This window comes from Aquarana catesbeiana, linkage group LG03 (genome assembly GCF_042186555.1).
Source record: "Aquarana catesbeiana isolate 2022-GZ linkage group LG03, ASM4218655v1, whole genome shotgun sequence".
Classification (NCBI taxonomy): Eukaryota; Metazoa; Chordata; class Amphibia; order Anura; family Ranidae; genus Aquarana; species Aquarana catesbeiana.
Window position 1 is genome coordinate 554663202 of NC_133326.1, and position 23610 is coordinate 554686811.

Here is a 23610-nt window from a genome sequence, read left to right on the forward strand (position 1 = left end):
AGTCTCTTTTGGCGTTCCTGCCTCAATATGCGCCTTTATCTGCGTAAGCCAATATTCCATATTGCGGGCCACTACTGTGACCGCCATGGCAGGCTTAAGGTTTCCCTGTGACGAATCCCAGGACTTCTTTAAGAGAGAGTCCATCCTTCTGTCCATGGGGTCTGCAAGAACCCCCATGTCCTCGAAGGCCAGATCTGTTTGCCTGGAAACCTGAGAAAAAGCAGCATCCAGCCTAGGGGTCTTATTCCAGACTAGAGACTCCCCTTCTGAAAAAGGAAACCTTCGCTTCAAAGCCCTTGAAAAGAAAGGTTTTCTCTCAGGATCTTTCCATTCATTCTTTATGGCCTCAACCAAAACATCATGGACTGCGAAATCTTTCCTTTTTTTTGTTCCCCAAGACCTTTGTACATTTGGTCATGGAGCGATAACACCTTCTTTTCTTCCTGAATTCCCAAAGTGGTGTGAATAGCTCCCAAGAGCTCCTCCACTTCGTCCAGGGAAAGCTGATAGCGAGAGGTTTTTGTGGATTCCCCATCCACCTCCTCCACATCCGATTCCCTTTGAGAATCTGAAGCGGTGCTATCTGGCTCCTCCTCAATTTCCACTCTGGAGCCCCCTGGTCTCTCTCCACTAACAGAGGGAGTATCCACTGGGCTAGGTGTAACACTCTGCTGCACTGGTAAAGGACTGCTTTGGGCTTGCGGCAACTGGAAGCTAGAAAAGAGTGCCTTAAAGGACTGAAAGGTGCTAGAAAGCTCTTTGACGGATGCAGCAAGATCTGTACCCTGTTCTGCTGCCTGTTCCCTGACTAATCCATCAATGCACTCCTTGCAAAGTGCCTTGGTCCAGGATTCCCCCATACTAACTCTACAAGAGGGGCATTTTTTCTTTGAACCATGAGGCGACTTGCTTTTCTCTGTGGCTTTCTGAAAAAGAAAGAGTCGCCATAAATGCCCAATCCCACCAGTGCTTTTACAGAGGACCACCAGGAGTGCCCCCCCCAGGACCAACCACCACCAGGGTCCCAGACACACTCCCCTTCCCCCCAACCACCAGTGAGGGGAGAACACCAGTGAAGCTATCGGGATTTAGGCAAGGGAACACCACCCCAGGGTTCCACTTACCTTAGCATGGCTGGTGCTACTGTCTCCTGGAGCAGTTCTAGAGACCTCTGTCTCAGACATGTCCGCTGAGGATGGTGGTCGATCGTTTCCCCCGACAGCTGACTCTACAGCAAAGCAAGAGGGTCGCACCAGCCGAACGCTCGGTCCGTTTTCTTTCCCCGCGTCCGGAACCGGAAGACGCGGAATCGTCGGAAGTGCCCGCCCTCGCCGGAACTGACGTCACCCGTCATCCGACCCGGCCATAGAGCTTCAAACGCTGGCTGCACAAGCAGGAGAGACTCAGGCACTTCCCACAGCGCCCCCCTGGGCAGAAGAAACACGGACCTCCTCAGCTGTCTCTTTCCCCAAGAGAGGCTGAGGCGCGCCAATTCAGTTAAAAACAGGTAAGTATGGCTTCCCCAGCCTTTACCTAACTGAATAAACAATAGTAGAGGGAAAGAGCTAGAGAGACCCGACTCCCCCTCTTCCTCACACCAAATCTTTGGCTTCAGTCTCCCTGACTGATCCGCCACGGTTCCCAAGCAGTGTCTCCCCACCGGAGGAAACACCTGAACTGAGGGGCCGTTGGGAGGATGAGATTTAAATATTGAATTGGAAGGCGGTGTTTCCTAAGAGGGGAGGAGCCGGTGTCTCTCTATGGTGCTGTCCTGAAAGATGAATGGGGAAAAATAGGTATACTTAGCACACAGATATTTGATGGATTGGATCGCCGTACCCCAAAATTACGGTGCAGGCTCTTCACAACTTTCGCCATGATCTTGGTCTTTCTGACATTGGGGTTGGGGTAAGGTCCATACTTTCTGTCATAGTCGGCCCTCTTCAGTATGTCGACCATCTCCACCATCTCAACAAAGGACATATTTGATGCCTTAAATCGTCTCCTCCGGGATCGTGACGTTTCTGGCTCCAGCCTTTCCTCCTCCTCCTCGCTGTAATTAGCACGCACCTGTTCTGTCTCCATGTGCTCTTCTCCACTGCGCCGAACGAGAAGGGGCGGGGAATAGACTAGAAAGAACGTCAGGGGTGGACGGAGTTTCACGCATGCGCAGTGTAAAGTGTAACATGTGTGCGTCCTACGTACGATCTGTGAGCGGAGGAAGGAGTATAGGAAGCGCAGATCGTGATAACGAAGGTAACATTTAAACTTGGGCCTATACTGCTTAGAGATTGGGGCCTATATTGGGACAAGATTAGGAGACTTTAGCCTGACATAGGGTTTTTCTTGTGTATTGCAGATAAAATGGATGGCTTCAATGACCAAAACTTCCTCCCCCTGTTCTTAGACAAATACAGGGAGCTGCCCTGTCTGTGGCAGGTCAAACACCCACAATATAATCATAAACAATGTAGCAATAACTCTCAGTGGAGCTGCTGGTTTAAAGCGGGCTTCACTCTCTATACCTCTGTTTCACCGGCACCGGGTCTAGGGTTCCGTTGAGTTTACCTCTGGACGATGTAAACACTGAACACTCGAGTATATTTTTCAATGCTTTAATGAACAAATAAAGGAAGTAGCAGGAAAGAGGCAGAAGGTAAGCTGCAGGGAAGCTCAAATACCTTTCCGTAGTATTCTTCAGAACATTCTTTGCAATTGAACACTTGTAGCTGAATAGTCTCCCCTTTATAGGATTTAATCTTTGCCTGCCTGGATAGACATCTCTCACTTGCCTAGCAGCCAGTACGCAGCACGAACAAAAGTCTCTGCCACAGACTTGTTTGGAATAAAACCCGTACGATCCTCTGCCACAGGATGTATTGGTTTAAGATGAATGTCAGGCACAGTACTTGAACCTTTAAGCCAACCCGGCAGTACTATGCAGTAAGACTACTTCAGGATACATTCTCCAACCGATCCTTCCATGACAGGTCCTCCCCTGGGATCTTCTCGGTTGTCCAGCTTCTTCACTCAGGATAGACAGCTCAGGACCATTCCTCTGCTGCTGTGGTAGGCCCCAGACAGGCTTCTGGCCCCACCCACACGCCGCAGCGACATGGGCCTCCGGAACGGAGGACCACGAGGTGGCACTCTTAACACATACCTGTCGGCCAGGAGGGCCAGCAGGTGGCTGAAAACGAACCCCAAAATATGGCGTCTGTCCCATAAATACCCTCTCCCAGAATCCAACTCGGAGGACTACCTCCACCGAGTTATCTGCGGGACAGAGGAGCACTCATACGCTTCAACACGTTGCTTTTCCAACACTGGCCCATGGTGACGACGACACCCACCGGCACAGTGTGGAACCACATGCAACTCAGCCAAGCTGGAACAGAGGCAAATCTAACTTCCTCTAACAAGTGACCCACTAGGATTTACCTATCAGCGGTAGATCAAAAATCTACCAGCGCTACAACAAAAAGAGGCAGGCGGCGCTGGAGAAACTGCTGGAGTTGGTGAAGCCGGTGGTCCCCACGACAACCATCCCCTATTTAAAAGCCAAAATTGGTGGCCTGAGGAGCACTTATCTTAGGGATCGCAAGAAGGTCCAGGATTCCCAGAGATCCGGAGCTGCAGCAGATGACATTTATGTCCCCAGGCTGTGGTACTATGAGAGACTGCGATTTCTGTCAGACTGAAGTCAGGGAATCCCTCTCAAGCCTTCCTTCCACTCTTCCTTCCACCCCATCTTTCACCCCAGCTGAGGCTTCCGATGTCCAACCTGGGACTTCCAGCCAGGAAGAAGTGGAGGAGCCCAGCTTGAGTCAGGTATAGCATTGTTCTACAGATTTCTTGGCAAAACAAATTATGTTCACTAGATGTTATTATTGATCAGTAATTGCTGATTTAATAACGTTTTTTACATATCAATAGACAGGAATGAGCAAAAATAATTGGGACAAGAATGAAAAATGCTGGGCTCAGAATGATAATGTTATATTTCTTAACATTCAATTTGCAACAATCATGAGATGAAAATTGTGTGTGATTGATAAAAAAAAAAAAAAAAACTAAAACTATGTCCCTTTTTCATACACAGGAAGATTTCAGCCAGGAGGAGGCTGTGGAATGTGGCACACAGGAGGAGGTGGGGGTAAGTGGCAGCCAGGAGGTGGTCGGGGTAAGTGGTAGCCAGGAGGTGGCCGGGGTAAGTGGCAGCCAGGAGGTGGCCGGGGTAAGTGGCAGCCAGGAGGTGGCCGGGGTAAGTGGCAGCCAGGAGGTGGCCGGGGTAAGTGGCAGCCAGGAGGTGGCCGGGGTAAGTGGCAGCCAGGAGGTGGCCGGGGTAAGTGGCAGCCAGGAGGTGGCCGGGGTAAGTGGCAGCCAGGAGGTGGCAGGGCCCAGTAGGAGCCTCACAGAATCACAGGTTCCTCCCCTCCGCCTTCCAAACAAAAGACCCAGGAAGGGGAGTAACGTGGAGGATTCAGCACTCAGGCTGATTCAGGAGGCTTCTGCGTCCCTTTAGAGCCACCCCCACTCGTGAAGAGGCCTTTGCCTCCATGGCTGCCTCAAAACTGCAGGACATGCAGGAGGGCCAACGCCTCATGTGTGAGGAAATCATTTATAAAACATTAAATAAGGGGTTGAGGGGCGAAATCACACCCAATACCCACCTGAGTGAGTTGCATCATCCTCCTCCTCCTCCTGCCACAACTCCACCACCACAGACACAGCGTAGAAGGAAGAGTGGAAGGAAGACAAGAAAGTGATGGCCTGGGTTCAGTCTGGTCTGACAAAAGATGCAGGCTCTTGTATGACCACAGCCAGGGGACATGTATGTCATCTGCTGCTGTTCATGATCTCTTGGACTTCTGGACCAGATTGTACTCCCTTATATATGGACTCCTCAGGCCACCAATTTTGCAGTGAAATAATTGATGTGTGCCCTGGAGGCCAAAGGCTTCGCCAATTTCTGCTGTTTCTCCAGCGTTGCCTCCCTCTTTCTTTGGTTAGGACCCCTTAATAAATGTTTGGTTTGTTTTATTATACTCACCTATGTGTGTGTGTTTTCCTTCAAAAAGGACAGTTTGTTTGTGAGGAGGCAGGTACATTTCAAAACTACAATGTGAAATTAATAAGAGACACCGACACCAAGCAACCTCCTTGAGAGTAAATAATACAAGATAATAATGTGGTAACTTGACACACAAAAACACACCCAAAACTATTCTGGAGTTAAAAAATAAATAAATAACACAAGATCAGGATTTAAAAAAAAAAAATTAATCTAAAAACATCAAAAAAATAAATTTTTTTCGATAGATGTGACAAATAAAAATATTATATTCATGAAATCACGATAAATAAGAAAGAAGTTTGTGAGAAGTCTGTGTGAATATGAGCAGCAAAACAACTTAATTCTTCTAGCATTATAAAGAAAAAGAGAGTGCTCTGCATTAAACAATTTAAAACATTGCAGCGTGACGAAAGTGCTATATCAATTACGAACGCTAATTTTACCAGACCGAGCAGTTCCGTCTCGGAATTTATTCTAAGCATGCGTGGCACTTTGTGCGTCGGAATTGTTCACACACGGTCGGAATTGACGCAAACGAATTTTGTTGTCGGAAAATTTTATAGCCTGCTCTCAAACTTTGTGTGTCAGAAATTCCGATGGAAAAAGTCCGATGGAGCCCACACACGGTCGGAATTTCCCACAACAAGCTCCGATCGCACATTTTCCGTCAGAAAATCTGACAGTGTGTACAGGGCATTACCATGACTGCCTGATTTTAAACTTCTTCATTAAAACTTTTTTTTGTGCAGCAATCCCACTCGATTTATTCTATAATATAAGCCCTTTGGAAGGCTTGATTGCTATCACACATACCGCTGTGACTGACATGCACCTCACCCTTTGATATCTCTCATATATACACACACACACACACACACATACATATACATACATATACATATATATATATATATATATTTTTTTTTTTTTTCCCTGGCACACGATTTGGTATTCTTTGCAAATTGAAGCTTTACCTCATTTACTAAGCTCTGGAGCAACTGCACTTGCAAAGCGCAGTCTGTTTGCCTTTAGTTAATCAACCCCTGTGTGTTTCTCAACTCCTTTCAAGAGCCTTCCCTCCTAATGCTCCTCCTAAGGCTTCCTTCTGTCCCCACAAAGCACCTTCCAAGTCCTTACTGTCCCTCCCTCTCTATCCCTCTCTTCTTTCGAGATGCACTGTATTCGTCTGTTTTCTCCCATTTCTCTGAGGATTGCAGCAATTTATAGGCCTCCAGGACCGGTATCGCGCTTCATTGATGACTTTGCTGCCTGGCTACCCTACTTTCTCTCCTCTGAAATACCCACCATTATTCTTGGTGACTTTAACATTCCTGTCAATGTCAACAGCCCAACTACAGCTAAACTTCTCAACTTAACCTCATCTTTTGACCTAACCCAATGGACACATACTTCCACTCACTCCAATGGTAATACCCTTGACCTTGTATTCTCCCATCTCTGCAACCCTGGCAACCTCACCAACACCCCCTTTCCTCTATCTGATCACAACCTCATTACTTTCACTGTATCCTTGCCTCCAACCACCCATCCCTCCAAGCAGCAAACAATTATTTGTAGAAACCTTCGCCACTTTAACCCTTCTCTTCTCTATTCTGCTACTGACAACCTATATGACATAATCTCTCCCCTGTCCTGTCCTGACCTGGCCACTTCTGTCTACAACAGTTCACTCTCATCATCACTAGATGCACTTGCTCCCCTAACCACACGCAGAATTAGGCCCCGACCGTTACAACCCTGGCAAACTGACAACACTAGAAATCTCAAGAGACATTGCCGTGCTCTTGAACGACTGTGGCGTAAAACCAAATGCCTGCAAGATTTCACCCTATATAAATCTGCCCTTCTAAAATACAATTCATGCCTCCATGCTGCCAAAGAAGCCTACTTTGTCTCTCTTATTAATTCCTTGTCATCCAGTCCCCGTCGGCTCTTCTCAACCTTTAACTCTCTGCTTCGTCCACCACCCCCTCTACCCACTAACTCACTCACTGCCCAAGAGATTGCCAATCACTTCAAAGACAAGATCGATGCAATTCGTGAGGACATCTCCACTGTGCGTACATCTTCCCCACCCATCATACCTTGCCCAGCAGCACATTCAACACTCTCCTCTTTTGAATTGGCTACTACGGAAGAGGTTACAAAAATTTTCTCGAATGCCCACCTAACCAATTGTCCCTTGGATCCTGTTCCCTCACAACTACTACGGTCACCCTCTTCTTCTATCCTATGCTCCCTCACCCACATCTTCAATCTCTCCCTTTCTAGTGGCATTTTCCCCTCCCCTCTAAAACATGCACAGATCACTCCCATTCTTAAAAAGCCCTCACTGGACCCTACCGACCTGAACAACTTAAGACCCATCTCATTACTCCCATTCACCTCTAAACTTCTAGAACGCTTAGTCTACAACCGTCTTAGCTCCTACCTCAATGAAAATAACCTTCTTGACCCCTTACAGTCTGGCTTTCGCTCGCAGCACTCCACGGAAACTACCTTACTAAAACTCACTAACGATTTACTAACTGCTAAAACCAACAGCCAGTACTCCATACTCCTACTACTTGACCTCTCTGCGGCCTTTGATACTGTTGACCACCCGCTCCTTCTCAATAAACTACATTCCCTTGGCCTCCGAGATTCTGCTCTATCCTGGTTCTCTGGCTATTTATCACAGCGCTTCTTCAGTGTCACCTACAACTCTGTCTCCTCCTCTCCATTGCCCCTTTCTGTGGGGGTCCCCCAAGGCTCGGTTCTTGGACCCCTTCTCTTCTCTATCTACACCACCTCCCTTGGTCACCTAATAACTGCCCACGGCTTCCAATACCACTTATACGCTGATGACACCCAAATCTATCTGTCTACTCCTCACCTCACTCCTTCAGTCTCCTCTCGCATTACTAACTTACTAACTGACATATCAGCATGGATGTCGCACCACTTCCTTAAACTAAATCTCTCTAAAACTGAGCTATTAATATTCCCCCCCGCCCGTGCCCCCCTCCATGACTTTTCCATCAAAATCAACAATGCAACCATCAGTCCCTCCCCTCACGCCAGGGTACTAGGTGTAATCCTAGACTCCGACTTGTCATTTCAGCCTCAAATCCAATCATTGTCAAAAGTTTGTAGAATTCACCTCCGTAACATCTCTAAAATTCGCCCTTTTTTAACAAATGAAACCACCAAGCTCCTCATTCACTCCCTTGTTATCTCTCGCCTTGACTATTGCAACTCCCTTCTCATTGGCCTACCGCTCCATAGGCTATCCCCTCTTCAGTCTATCATGAATGCTGCTGCCAGACTTATCCACCTTACCAACCGCTCAGTGTCTGCCAACCCTCTACTTCAATCCCTACACTGGCTCCCAATCACCCAGCGAATTAAATTCAAAATTCTAACCACAACATACAAAGCCATTCACAACTCTGCCCCAAGCTACATCACTAATCTTGTCTCCAAATATCACCCAAATCGTCCTCTCCGCTCTTCTCAAGACCTCCTGCTTTCAAGCTCTCTCATCTCCTCCTCCCATGCTCGTCTCCAGGATTTCTCCAGAGCCTCTCCCATCCTCTGGAACTCGCTACCTCCATCTATCCGGCTAGCCCCTACTCTTGCTACCTTCAGGCAATCCCTGAAAACTCATCTCTTCAGGAAAGCCTATCACGTCTCCAACTAATCTCCTACCACTTCCACCAGCTCATTCCCCACAGTTACAACCTTTTGTACCACCTGCCCCACCCTATTAGATTGTAAGCTCTTCTGAGCAGGGCCCTCTTAATCCTATTGTATTGTATTGTATTATATTATAACTGTATTGTCTCCCTTTTATATTGTAAAGCGCTGCGTAAACTGTTGGCGCTATATAAATCCTGAATAATAATAATAATGCAACAGTGGGCTTGCTCTTGAGAGGAGTTGTGCAAATATCCACATGCCTTGATGAGTGGATGAAGGAGTCAGCATTTATAGGCAGGCTGTATTTGCATACAGACCTTCCTAGGTAATGTCCATGTTTACTGAATGGGGTGGGTCAGAAACAGTCAGCTGGAGGTTGGAAAGGCTCAATGATGCTGAACAGCCAGGAAATGAGGTGGGCTCTATTTGGCTTGCTGCAGCTTTTAATGCATACTGTGAGAAGTTTACAGTGTGTAGTGGAATCAGATAAGCAATTTTAGCGAGGAGGGGACCCTGTACAACTGTGTAAGATGGGTAAGGCTGGAGGTCTTCGCTTTAGGTTAAGGGTACTTTCACACTGACATTTTTCACCTCAATACATTAAGTTTTACTAGATTTGCAGGATTAACAGATATTTTTTGCACTTAAAACAGATATAACAAAACACTGTCAGTGGTATATTTAGCAAATCAAAAGGGAGTATTTAAAAGTACCTTGTTAGGAATTATACCCTTTAAGAATTAATTTGCAGGAGATATATATATATATATATATATATATTAGGGCTGCAACTAACGATTATTTTCATAATCGATTAGTTAGCCGATTATTGTTTCGATTAATCGATTATTCGGTTAATAACCTTAAAAAAAACTGTGGTGTATAATTTAGTTTAATATGTAAAGTTTAAAAAAAAAAAGGAAATGTATTCCTAAATATCTCAATGCAGTGGTAAATATAAATTACCAACTTCATGGTTAGGGAGCAAAAGCTCTAATCCACTTTGAGAATAAGACAGAGGAGATATACTGTATATACAATTAGAAGAGATATACTGTATATACAATTAGAGGAGTTCTACTGTATATACTATTAGAGGAGTTCTACTGTATATACTATTAGAGGAGATCTACTGTATATACTATTAGAAGAGATATACTGTATATACTATTAGAGGAGATATACTGCATATACAATTAGAAGAGATATACTGTATATACTATTAGAGGAGATATACTATTAAAGGGTGAATCTGCTAAATATCATCAGACTCAGAGATCCATTTTTTCATTCTTTCATTCAGCAAATGTACAAAGATTTTTTGTCTGAATATTCTCGTCTGAAAATTGATCCGTGTGGCCAGCATAAGGCTCGGTACACACCTATGCAGTTTGGTTTTGACCTGTTTCTGCAGTGCTTTTTGCTGTGCGTTTTGATTTTTGCACACGTGATTTTGCTGCGATTTGCGTTTTTGCATTTTTTTTGGACAATTTGTTGTTGGGCAAATTTAAAAACACAAATTGCTGCAAAAACGCATTACGTGCTTTTTAGCAGCTTCTCCATTTAAGTATATTGAACCAAAAAAGCACTGGTTTGCGTTAAGAAAAAAAAAAAAAAAAAAAGTCCCTGACCCTTTCCAAATACGCAGCGACTGAAAAATCATAGTTGTGAACGTGTCCCATAGGAAGCCATGTAAATGAACTGTAGTGCGTTTCTGCAAAAAGCACCAAAAAACACATAGGTGTGAAGCAGGTCTAAGACGTTTAGTAATATAATGGGGTTAAAAAAAATAAAATTAGCCCTTTAGATAATCACTACTGTAAGGGGTTCATTTTTTTACTGTAGAACTGTGAAAGTAATATTTACAGCAACAATTATTTGCTCTTTTTGTGCTATAAAGGGCTCATTTTATTTTTTTTTTTAACCCCATTATGTTACTGTCCGATTAATCGATTATGAAAATAGTAATCGATTAATTTCATAATCGATTAGTTGTCGATTAATCGATTAGTTGTTTCAGCCCTAATATATATATATATATATATATATATATATATATATATATATATAAATATATATATATATATATATATATATATATATATATATAAAACATTTTTTTAAATTATACTCAATTTTGTGCACACACATTGATAAAATGATATACAGAATCCTAGATAACAAAGATGGCTTTGGAAGGAGATTTCCATGGCTAAGCAGTCTTACCTGAATATAAAAACTTGAATTTGGCTTTGAAACCATAGAAATTATTCTCAGCATCGCTCTCAAATACAATCATCATAATGTTCCCCTGGCTGTAGATTGGCTGAGTCACAGAAAATCCACACAAAGTTACTGTACAAAGAACAGAGAAGAAATGGCTGTAATATCTGGGCCCTTTAGTGGTTAAAGCAAAACCTCAGATAATCATAAAATCCATGTTATTTCATCTATAAAAGAAACAACACATACCAGTGGTCAAGTCCCAATAGCCTGTACGTGCATATAATCTATCGGGTGCTAAAGGGGTGTGACCACATACAAATTCTGTATACGTGAAGCACCCTCTACCTAAAGAGAAGTGCTAGAATAGGATTTTTCTAGCTCAGGGCCCAAGTGCAGGTAAATTTAGCCAGGCCTGTTCTTTAGGTTAGGCCTGGTTGTTTTGATTTGGGACTGTTCAGTGTAGTGGTGGGTATGGTCACCTGTGCTCTGATTCAGAGATGCCTCCCCTGCTTTTAAAAAGATGGTTCTGGAATGGGGGGTTGGACCTGAAGTCTGAGTGGCAGGCAGCTCATGTGAGGAGCCCTGACCAATTACCTTTTGGTATTGGCAGTGGGCAGGCCTCCTATATAAGCTGGGGGTCACATGCTGCCAGGGAGGAGTCTGGAGTTCAGAAAAGACAGCATGGAGTATTGAGGTGCTGTTTTGGGCGTCCCCACGTGGTGATGCGCCGAGCGGAGGAACCACAGAGAGGGAGTCTTGGATAAAGATCTTCGTCTTTAAAAGCGTATCAAGCTGCTGTGACCAGGGAACACAGGACTTGAATGCTGGACAATATCAGAACAGAAGTAGCGAAGTAACCAAAAGGTCAGTGTACAGAACAAGAGAAGTTATCAAGAACAGTGTAGAATGCTGTGGCCAGGGAAAACAGCATTGATAGCAAAGGACTGGCTGGGAGCAGTAGTCTGTCTATTATGTGTCAGGCCATCAGGGGGGAGATACCGTGCCATCTCTGGCCTGGTTAGCACATTGGTAATGCCTTCCAAAGACTGGGTGGCTGTCTAATTCATTGAGCCTGGAAGAGAGGATACGTAGGCCTCTGGCTCGTTGATTCATAAAGACAATATTGTTCTGGTCTGCAAGGCGGAATTATTCAGAGTGATTCTTCTTGTTCAATTGGAAGTGAAATAATAATTCAGTAATTTTGCAGTAAAGGATTTGCACCAAAAGAAAAAGGAGAAACAGTCAGCAAAGAAGTTATTCCAGAGATGTATAAATATGCAAGGCCACGAATAATGTTCTGCAATGTGCTATGCTATGGGCATCTCATATCCTTCCTTTCTCCCGTCCAAGTTGTGCCCCACAATAAACGTAACAAAATTGTGCAAAAGTCTGCTCTTTGTCTTCACTGATATATGGGGAGCCTGGCAGCAGGGTGATTGGTGGATTGCCAAGGACCAAATCAGCAGCCCTTACGGGGGTACTGCTACATACAAAAACACTACAAATTCTGGATAAACCCATATTGAAATTCATCTTTAACCACTTCCCACCCGGCCTATAACAAAATGACGGCCGGGCGGTGGTTCAGTTATCCTGACTGGACGTCATATGATGTCTTTCAGGATAACGAGCCGGCGTGCGCCCATGGGGGCATGCAGCGCGGCGATCTGTGGTGCTGTGTGTCAGTCTGACACACCGCAACACCAATTTCGGGAAAGAGCCTCTGACGGGGGCTCTTTACCACGTGATCAGCTGTGTCCAATCACAGCTGATCATGGTGTAAACAGGAAGAGCCGTGTATCGGTTTTTCCTCTATGGCGTCTGACAGAGGAGAGCCGATCAGCTGCTCTCCTGATGGGGGGTCTGCGCTGAATAATTATCAGCGCGTCCCCTCGAGGATGCCCATATAGGACCACCAGGGATGCCACCAGGACCACCACTAATGACCACCAGGGATGCCAATCTGTGCCCATCAGTAATGCCTGCCAGTGCCACCTATCAGTGTCCATCAGTGCCACCTATCAGTGAAGGAGAAAAAAAAAATAACGTACTTATTTGCAATAAAGAAAAAAAACTTTAGAAAAAATAAAATTTCGGTCATTTGTTTAGCAAAAAATAAAAACTCCAGGAGGTGATCAAATACCACCAAAAGAAAGCTCTATTTGTGGAAACAAAATGATAAAAAATTTGTTTGGGTACAGTGCAGCATGACCGCGCAATTGTCATTTAAAAAGTGACAGTGCTGAAAGCTGAAAATTGGCTTGGGTTAAGCTGGCCAACTGCGTCAAAGTAATCCCTCTCTGGCCAGTCCTACTCTGCTCTGCCAATGCAAATGCTAAGGTGGACACAATGCCAACAAGGGGCAGACAGACAAAATGGGAAGAGCTACTAGGTTCAAGTCTGGTCCCATTTTGTGGCTGTCTGACCCATGTTGGCATGGTGTCCACAGTAGCATTTGCATTGGCAAAGCAGAGTAGGACTGGCCATAAGAGGGATTACTTTGATGCAGTTGGCCAGCTTAAACATGTACTGCAATGTGTGTGAACTAAAAATCCCTGTTTTTCATTGCAAAGTTTGCTAGAAAGGGTTATAGCAGTGTGCAGAGGGTTATCCAGAGTTTCTAATTTCAGCTATAAAGTCATTCACTAATCCTTACATGTATTTCAAACTGAATTCCAGGAACAAAAACGTTCAAATTACATCTATTCCTCTATAGCCACAAATGATATAAATCAGCTTTGCAAATTGAGATACTACCTTGTGAAAGTAAAGGGACATGATCACAGTGCTGTACATAGCCTGTGTTGAGAGCAGAGCTGTGGGAGGGACCCTGCAGACCCATTCACTACAGGCCACTTGCAGAGGACTACAGAAGGGGGCAGAGGAAAGACCGGTCACCCTCGACAACATGAACGAGCAGCAGCGACTGGTCTTCATAACAGGAAGCCCCTACACAGAGGCAACATTTCACTGGATTAATGCACAAATGTGGAAGAAATACACAAAGATTCAAGTAACAATACAAATGCCTCTTCTTATAGACAACATTTGCTTATCCTAGAGTTCAGCTTTAAAGTGTATCCAAAGTAGAAACTTTGACTAGCGTAGGAAATGGTAAAACCCCATGCTAGTATTTTTTTGCCATGGGGAGGTTTTCCTTTTACTTTCTGTCCTACAGACACAAAGGGAAGTGAAAGGAAAGCTCTCAGAGGTGAGGCAAACTGATGCCCCCATTGAAAGATTTCCCCTCTATTCCTGTGAGGATTGTAACATTTTGGATTGGCCATTACTTTCTGTCCAGTGACAATGATCACCAAGCCACAGAGGGTGAACTTTCCCACCCAGATAGTAATAAAATCATTTGCATTGCACAGAACTGCCAACCTAACATGCTTCAGGCACTGGAGGTGAAGGGGTTTCAGAAAATTACTGAAGAGCGTAGGGTGGACCTGAGCAGTGTCCTGATGTTCACCATTTGTCCAGTGAGCAAGACGGAGGCAGGGATGTGACATTGAAAGATAAAATTGGTTAATACTTGTGTCCAGGGCCACTGACAAAGGAGCCGGGGCTGGTCATTCCTTTGACCCCCCCCCCCCCACCCCCAAGAAAAATGGTATGTGGCAATACTGTGGGTGTGGTCAGACTGTATCAATAGTGGGAGGGGCTTAAATGGCCATATGCTTTAATGACTGTGCCACAAGCAAGTATGTAACAGACTGTACAATCCTCAGAACATTCATTTTAATAAAAACCGTTCTATTGGAAATCCTTTACTACACACAGCTAACCTAACAGTCTTGTTTTTTTGTTTTTGTTTTAATAACAAACATGTTATACTTACCTACTCTGTGTAATGGATTTTCACAGGCTAGCCTGGATCCTCCTTTTCTCGAGTCCCTCGCCGGCGACCCTGGCCCCTCCCTCCTGCCAGGTGCCCTCACAGCAAGCAGCTTGTTTTGGGCGGGATCCAAGCAGGCACAATCCCCCCTCACTCCGTCTCCTGATTGGCTCACTTGCTGTGATTGACAGCCGTTGGTTTCCGCTGCTGCCAAAAGCCAATCACAAGTGCGAGTCCCCAGGAAGCCAAAGCTCTCGTGGACATCACTGGATCGAGAGGGGTTCAGGCAAGTATTAGGCTGGGGGGGCTTCCTTTACAACCACTTTAACAAAGAATGTGCTGTACTTAGAATGCAGTAGTCAGGAGTAAGACCTGTAAAAAAACACAGTGAGGGGAATTTATCATAACTGGTGCAGTCAGAATCTGGAACAGCTGCACATGGCAACCAATCTGCTTCTATCTTCAGCTTGTTCAGCTTTGAAAATGAAAGCTATGAGCCGATTGGTTGCCATGCCAGCTGCTCCACATTCTGTCTGCTCTAGTTGTGGTAAATTCCCCTAAGGGCTCATTCAGACAGGTGCTGAGACAGGTCCTGTATGCTGAGACACTTTTTGCTGCATCTGCATCCACCAGAGAGATTCAGTGATAGAAGTGGGTACACAAATCTCAATGCAGACACTGTGCATTCGGATACATGCATCCCTTCCTGTCTGTCAAATTTTGACATTCGACTAGGTCCATGCAGTTGCTGCGTCCCAATTGACTTTGGCTGGACTGCCTGCACAGAACACCAAATTTCCACATGCGGTACACGGCCATCACACTGGGCACGGGCGCATATGCTCCATGTGAATGAGGCCTAATTTTTATGTGGGCCAGATAACAGGAAAGAGGAGATGTTGGATAATTAAAAGAGAAGTATGGGAATTTTTTTTTAATCATACTTGCCTAGGTGGATGCTGCATTTGGTCCCCTGGCTGGCTCCAAGGCTGAGAACCGAGTAATTAAACACCACTGATCACTCCGTTCTCATTGCTCCCTGAGCAGAGAGCTGGTGTCTGTCAGTCTCTGGCTCTCTGCTCTGCCCATACCCCATGCTCACTGAAACACTAGGCTGTGGAGGGGGCAGGAGCAGCCGGCTCAGGTTCTCAGCGGATTGCTGAGAGGCTGAGCCGAATGCCGTTCCAGGCATGTAGGCAGATCCCGACCTAATGCCCAGCCTGGACCAGCTCTGTGATGTCAGCTGACAGCCTGCTGTCAGCTGAAAATGGGTCACAGGGGTGCAAAACAATCTGCACTGCTGTGATCCACAGGAGTAGTACAGCCAAACAACCAATACATCTATCACACGATCTGTGTCTCTGCTCCCGTTTGGCATTATTTGCGACAATTGATAAATGTCCCTCACCCTCCAGGGCCCAGGCTTTAGATCCAGGGTCTTTCTGGCTGAAGCTGGCAGGTCCTTCAGGGACCTTCTTTCCTAGTCCAGAGGGCCTCCACTATCCCCCTCTCAAAGTCCAGGGCCTCCAGACACCTGCTATCCTAGTCCTAATCTGGGACCACCAGGCACCCCATCTAGTCCAGTATCTCCCTTGTAGCCCCCCCCCCATCCAGGGGCCTTTGCCACACCAATCACTATTTCCTAGTAAAGGGCCACTTCTGCACCTGCCTCCCCCAGTCCAGGACTTCCTCTCCCCTACCCTCCTAGTTCAAGGCCTCCTCTACAGCCCCCCCCCCCCAATTTCAGAGCCTCCTCTGCACCCTGCCCTCCGAATCCAGGTCCTGTGCCACACCAACCCCTCTTTTCAAGTCTATGGCCATCTCTACACCCCCTCAGTCAAGGGCCTCCATTGTACTCCCCTCCTAGTCCAGGGCCTCCTCTGCATCACCCAGTCCAGGGCCTTCTGTGTACTCCCTTCCTAGTTCAGGGCCTCCTCTGCACCTCCCAGTCCAGGGCCTCCTGTGAACTCCCCTCCTAGTCCAGGGCCTTTGCCACACCTTTCTAGCCCAGGGCCTCCACTGCACCCCCCCAGTCCAGGGCCACCACTGCACCACCCCCCCAGTCCAGGGCCACCACTGCACCACCCCCAGGGAGAAGTCCAGGGTCTTCTCTGCTCCTCCCCAGGTCAGGGCCTCCTCTTCTGCACTCCCCCCAGCCCACCCAGTGTCTCCCTAACCTCCCCCCCCCTCTTCACCTCATTTAAAGTGGTTGTAAAGGTAAAAGGTTTTGGTTTTTTTACCTTAAAGTAGAACTATAGGATGGATAGAGCAAGGGAGGGTTATAACTCCTGTCAGATTTTTTTTTTCCCCACCATCTATGTCCCATTGTGCAGATTTCATTTCACTTTCTGTCTCATAGCCAAACAGAAAGAGAGAGGAAATCCCTGAAAATTAAAAAGTAATTCATTGGGGATCCCCAGGTCACCATTAGAAGATGTACCCTCTACTACTTTTCTAGGGACAACCCATAATTTGGGATTTTTTTTTACCTTTTTTCTACAGTATATATTTTATTTATGTAGCTTTTATGTATATTCTTTAAAGTAAAGAATTTAGGTTCAACAATAAAATACATATATGACTGCAATGTGCACAGTATCAGATGGAATGGAATATAGATCCAAAAAACTAACAATGTAGTTCAAATGTCGCAAATACATTGAAATTTATAGCATATAACATTTTTTTTAACAAGTTAGATGAAATAGAAAGTAAAAACCAAATTCACTTCCTTTGTATTTATTCCTTAACAAGTAAATTAACGTAAGTTTTAATTGGTATTTCCGAGTTACCTTAAAAAAAATACATAAATAAAAAATAAGGGGGTCCTTCGGGGAGGATATAATACATTCCTTTTTCTGGGAAATCCTCTACTTCTCTCCAGAATGGAGTTAGTTTCGACAAGCCCAAAATAAATGTGAAAAGTCTCCCCTGTTCTCCTGACACCTCCAGCATCAGTGTGAAATAGAAGGAAATAAAGTATGAAGAATTGATGAAGTCTAGTACCATCTCACTAAGAATTAAAAAAAAAAATAGATTTCTGTATTCTGATGGATATAGAAGCTTTGAGGGAAAACTGAATGATACGTCTGCACTGATTATTGGCAAAGGTTATGTTTAAGTCAGTCTCCCATTTCTGGATATAAATTGGTTTAGAGTCGTCAAGTGGAGTTTTCAAAATGGAGTAAGTCATGGAGAGAGAGTGTTTTATATGGCCTGTGTCGGAGCATAAATTTTCCAGGAGAGATAGAGGTTGATAGAAAACGTGGCCCGCGGATCGGTTTCGGACGGCCCGCCTGGTAATTTTGACATATATATCTTTTGTGGCCCCCAACGAATCCGAGCGCCGGGGGCCACAAAAGATAGATATGCTGGCTGCCTTGGAGGAGGCGGGACGAGCGCCGTACAGGATACAGGAGAATTTCCTGTTTACACGGCGTCCTGTGTAAAAGGAAGTCCCGTCTCCTGCGCTGCCATTGGGCAATTGTTTTGTCCATCATAGGAGGCGGGACTTTCATTTAAAGAGGCTGCCGATAAAAACAGGAGCCTCTCCTGTATATCTGTTGGCGCTCATCCGGCTCCCTCCCTGTTTCCTCCAAGGCTGCAGATGGACATGAATCAGGCTGCACTCACGGCAATGGTGAGTCTGCATTCATGTCAATGTGGGGGCTGCATTCATGGCAATACGGTGGGGGCTGCATTCATGGCAATACGGTGGGGGCTGCAGATGGGCACTGATTAGGCTGCATTGATGGGCACGGACCCTTATTTTGCTTCACAGTTCTTTATTTAAAATTTAAGATTTTTTTCCTGAAACTTCCTTTTTAAAGTGAAGGTGCGTGTTATAAGCCAATTAAATACGGTATATCCAAATAACACGCTCGAGCTCATCTATTCACCACACACAGCACAAAGGCAAGAGAATTCTTGTTGATCCGTGTAATAGCGCTCGGACGGACACACTTAGACAAAATTTTAATGGTTTAAAGAATGTCAGGCAAAATGGTCGGCCCTCAAGCATGTTCTATTCATCAAATCTGGCCCTCTTTGAAAATACTTTGGACACCCCTGTCATAGAGTCTGGTAGGGCCAGTCCGCTATTTTACTTGGGTAATGTCAATAGGCATCGGGAGATTCTGGGTTTCTTACCGGCCCAAACGAACTGAGTGAAGAGAGAATTAAGTGGTTTGAAAAAAGAGGCAGGAATAAGAATAAGATAAGGAAATTTAGGTAACATGGACATCTTTAAAATGTTGCATCGGCCGAACCAATAGAAATTACCTGAATGCCACTTCTGGAGTAGCATCCAAACTTCTGAAAGTAGAGGCACGAAGTTGAGAGGGAAGACCTGATTTATTCATTTAGGAATAGAAGTGCCCAGGTATTTCAGGGTGTGGTCTGTAGATTTGAATTTGTAAGTACTTTGCAAGTTTGAGATTTGAGAGTTATGCCGCGTACACACGACTGTTTTTTCCGTCGGAATAAACTCTGAAGGTTTTTCCGACGGAGTTCCGCTGAAACGGTCTTGCCTACACACGATCACACCAAAGTCCGACCGTCTAGAACGCGGTAGACATGTGCAATTCGTTTTGTTCCGAATTCGTTTAACGAATTTAGACAAATTCGGAAATATCTGAACAAAAACCCGTTTAACGAATTTTTCCGAATATTCGTAAATTTGAAAAATTTATAAATTCGTAAATTCATACATTCGTAATTTGTACATTAGTACATTAGTGAATTCATAAATTCGTAAATCTGAAATATTAACTAATAACGTTACTATTACTAGTAACTATTAAGTTATAGGTATTGTATTTCCTTTCAAATTTGGCTGTTAGTGAACGTAACACATACAAATTTAGCCAAAGGTTACGAATGATCCGAAATAACGAATGCCGTATCCAAACGAATGGAACGTAATGAATTAATAACAATAAATAATAATAAAAACTTTTTATTATTATTATTATTTATTATTAATTTGTTCCGTTCTATTTGTTTAGATGCAGCATTCGTTATTTCGGATAATGCGTAACTTTGGATAAATTCGTATTTGTTAAGTTCACTGACAACCAAATTTGAAAGGGAATTACAATACCTATAATTTAATAGTTACTATTTCAGATTTTCAATTTTCAGGTTTTTAGATTTTCAAATATCGAATGTACAAATGTACGAATTCACGAATGTACGAATGAACGAATTGCGATCATAAACGAATGACCTGAAAAATGAAAAAAGAAAATTAACTAATGAAACGAAAATGAACAATTTTTTTGGCTGTGCACATGTCTAGAACGCGGTGACGTACAACATGTACGATGGGACTAGAAAAAGGAAGCTCAATAACGAGTAGCCAATAACTGCCGTCTCGTACTTGCTTCAGAGCATGCGTTTTTGGTCCGTCGGAACAGCATACAGACGAGCGGTTTTCCTGATAGGAACTGATTCCGTCGGAAAGATTTAAAACATGTTCTAATTCTAGGTCCGTCAGAATTTTCAAAAAAAAAAGTTCGATGAGGCCCACACACGATCGGAATGTCCGATGAAAAGATTCCGGACTTTTCCTGCCCGAAAGTCCGACCGTGTGAACGGCGGCATAAGGCATGGCAATCCCCATCACCTCAGTCTTTGAAAAATTAATATTCTTTTACTTTCACTGATAATGGTAAACAGGACAAATAGAGAATAAATCTCCCTAGTGGGACATAGACCATAATAAAAACTGACAAGCATTCTAATCCCTCACTACTCTAGCCAAAACTAAAAAAATGTTTTGCCTTTAGTTATATTTTAATGCATTCTCTGCATTAGCTTTAAAAAAAAGAAAAAAAAATGTTACTAGTAGTGCACCCCCAGCCCCCCCTTAATACTTATCTTAGCCTGATCTCGATCCAGCACTGTGCACATCTGCAGCAGCTCTTCACCCCTCTCCCCTGTCTCACAGGCTTGGCTGAGAGCAGCGGGAGCCATTAGCTGCTTGTGCTGTCAGTCAAAAAGGGGTAGAGAATGGGTGGAGCTGAGCTGCGTGTGTGAATAGATGCAAACAGCCTGGTTTGGGATCGAGCACACAAGTGCCCCCATAGGAAGAAGGAAGCCACAGCTAGCGGGATTACTGTGTACGTGCAAGAGGGTATTTAAAGCCCTTTCTCTGTGTGGGGTGAAGGGGGGCCCTGTCTGGCAGGCTGTATGGGGTCCCATGATTTCTAATGGTGGCCCTGCTTGTGTCAACTTCTTGACCATGCAGTGTGGAAGTGGGATGTAAATCATAAGACTGGCTGAACAGAATTAAAAATATTTTGGTAGACAAAACAATTCATACATACACTATGCATTTCAAATGTTTATTTAGGTGTTTGCATGGAGTCCTGCTTTAACTGTTGTGTAACTGAAAACTCCTACCAATGAGTTGCTTTTGGTCTCTGTCACCGTACACTGAAACACGATCATATATACATTTCTCCTGGAACTCCACAGCAAAGTCTTCAAAAAGCAACTGAAAATAAACAGAAAAACACTGAAAAGCAAAAAGCTACAATGAAAGGTTTGAATCCCCTGTAATGTGTAACTTGCATGTCCCTTGTATCAAACTCTCTGAAATTCCCATTATATACTTGAACAATTTTGCCTCTTGGTGCTTCAATGACCCAGCGACATGTAATGTTACTGGGGTACAACATTGGGTAATTTAGAGTGTAGATTTTCCCTTCTTTCTTTAACACTGCCACGCTATTACAACCAGAACCTGTGACAAAAACAAATAAGAAAATGTTGAATGCAACTTCTGCAGAAAAAAAATGGTAACACTAATATTTAATTTTTGCAGGGGATCCTGTCAGTAGCCTCTACTAAGTCTCTCATTACTGAGTCGCCACTGTCCATCTACTCTCAGGAGTCTCCACTGTCCATCCACCCTGAGAAGCCTCAACTATCCTTTGGAGTCTCCACTGCCCATCCACTCTACAGAGCTTCTACCCAACATCCACGCTCAACATCTTCAACTTATGCCGCGTACACACGAGCGGACTTTCCAGCATACTTGGTCCGGCGGACCAGAGTCCGCCGGACAATCCAACCGTGTGTAGGCTTCGGCGGACTTTTTCCCAAAAGCCCGCCAGACCTAGATTTGAAACATGTTTTAAATCTTTCCGTCGGACTCAGTTTCTGGCGGAAAGTCCGCTCGTCTGTGTGCTGGTCCGACGGAAAGCCCGCTCGTCTGTATGCTGGTCCAACGGACCAGATACGACACAAGGGCAGGGTATTGCATTTCGCGCTCGCTGCAATAGGAAAAACAAATTTTCCTATTGCGGCGAGCGTGGGGCATACCAGGCCCTTAGGTCTGGTATGGGTTATAAAGGGAACCCCCTACGCTGAAAAAACGGCGTAGGGTCCCCCCTAAAATCCATACCAGACCCCGATCCGAGCACGTAGGCTGGCCGGTCAGGAAAGGGGGTGGGGACGAGCGAGCGCCCCCCTTCCTGAAATGTACCAGGCCACATGCCCTAAACATGGGGAGTGGGTGCTTTGGGGGAGGGGGGGCGCCCTGCGGGGCCCCCCCCACCCCAAAGCACCTTGTCCCCATGTTGATGAGGACAAGGGCCTCTTCCCAACAACCCTGGCCGTTGGTTGTCGGGGTCTGCGGGCGGGGGGCTTATCGGAATCCGGGAGCCCCCTATAATAAGAGGGCCCCCAGATCCCGGCCCCCCACCCTATGTGAATGAGTGTGCGGTACATGGTACCCCTACCCATTCACCTAGGAAAAAAGCGTCAATAATAAAACACACTACACAGGTTTTTAAATTAAACAGCTCCGGGGGGGTCTTCCTCCGGTTTCGGGGGTCTTCTTCCGGCTTCGGGGGTCCCTCCGGTTCCTCTTCTCCCGGCGTCCGGTTGGTTCTTCTCCGCTCTCTCCGCCCTCTTCTCCCGGTGTTCCAGTTCTTCAGCCGGTTCCTCCGCTGTCTTCATGCCGCTCTTTTGCCAGCGGAGGTCCGGACTTCTGGGCTTCTTGTCTTCTTCCCTCTTCTCTTCTCCAGATGTTGACACGACGCTCTCTCCGGCTGGACTGCTCTCTGAGCGCTCCGTTGTGACTTATATAGGCGGAGACCCCGCCCCCTTATGATGTCACAGTCCCTGGGCATGCTGGGATTGCGATGTTTTAGGGGGCGTGGTCAACATCACCGGGTGTTATAAGTCACAACGGAGCGCTCAGAGAGCAGTCCAGCCGGAGAGAGCGTCGTGTCAACATCTGGAGAAGAGAAGAGGGAAGAAGACAAGAAGCCCAGAAGTCCGGACCTCCGCTGGCAAAAGAGCGGCATGAAGACAGCGGAGGAACCGGCCAAAGAACTGGAACACCGGGAGAAGAGGCCGGAGAGAGCGGAGAAGAACCAGCAGGACGCCGGGAGAAGAGGAACCGGAGGGACCCCAGAGGCCGGAAGAAGACCACCGAAGCCGGAGGAAGACCCCCCCGAAGCTGTTTAATAGATTAATTTAAAAACCTGTGTAGTGTGTTTTATTATTGATGCTTTTTCCCTAGGTGAATGGGTAGGGGTAACATGTACCCCATACTCATTCACATAGGGTGGGGGGGCCGGGATCTGGGGGCCCTCTTATTATAGGGGGCTCCCGGATTCCGATAAGCCCCCCGCAGACCCCAACAACCAACGGCCAGGGTTGTCGGGAAGAGGCCCTTGTCTTCATCAACATGGGGACAAGGTGCTTTGGGGGAGGGGGGCCCCGCAGGGCCCCCCTCCCCCAAAGCACCCAC

At 45.5% G+C, this 23610-nt stretch overlaps 1 protein-coding gene across 1 annotated transcript in view; it reads right to left on the reverse strand.

Annotated features, from left to right (window-relative positions):
• Positions 1–23610, reverse strand: part of OVCH1 (ovochymase 1) — a 177967-nt gene that overhangs the window by 90426 nt on the left and 63931 nt on the right. Inside the window, exons 12-14 of the mRNA XM_073623594.1 lie at positions 21461–21591; positions 21249–21342; positions 11006–11134 (exon numbers count right to left, since the gene is read on the reverse strand). Of these exons, the coding sequence (XP_073479695.1) occupies positions 11006–11134; positions 21249–21342; positions 21461–21591 (354 nt within the window). The remainder of the gene's footprint in view (positions 1–11005; positions 11135–21248; positions 21343–21460; positions 21592–23610) is intronic.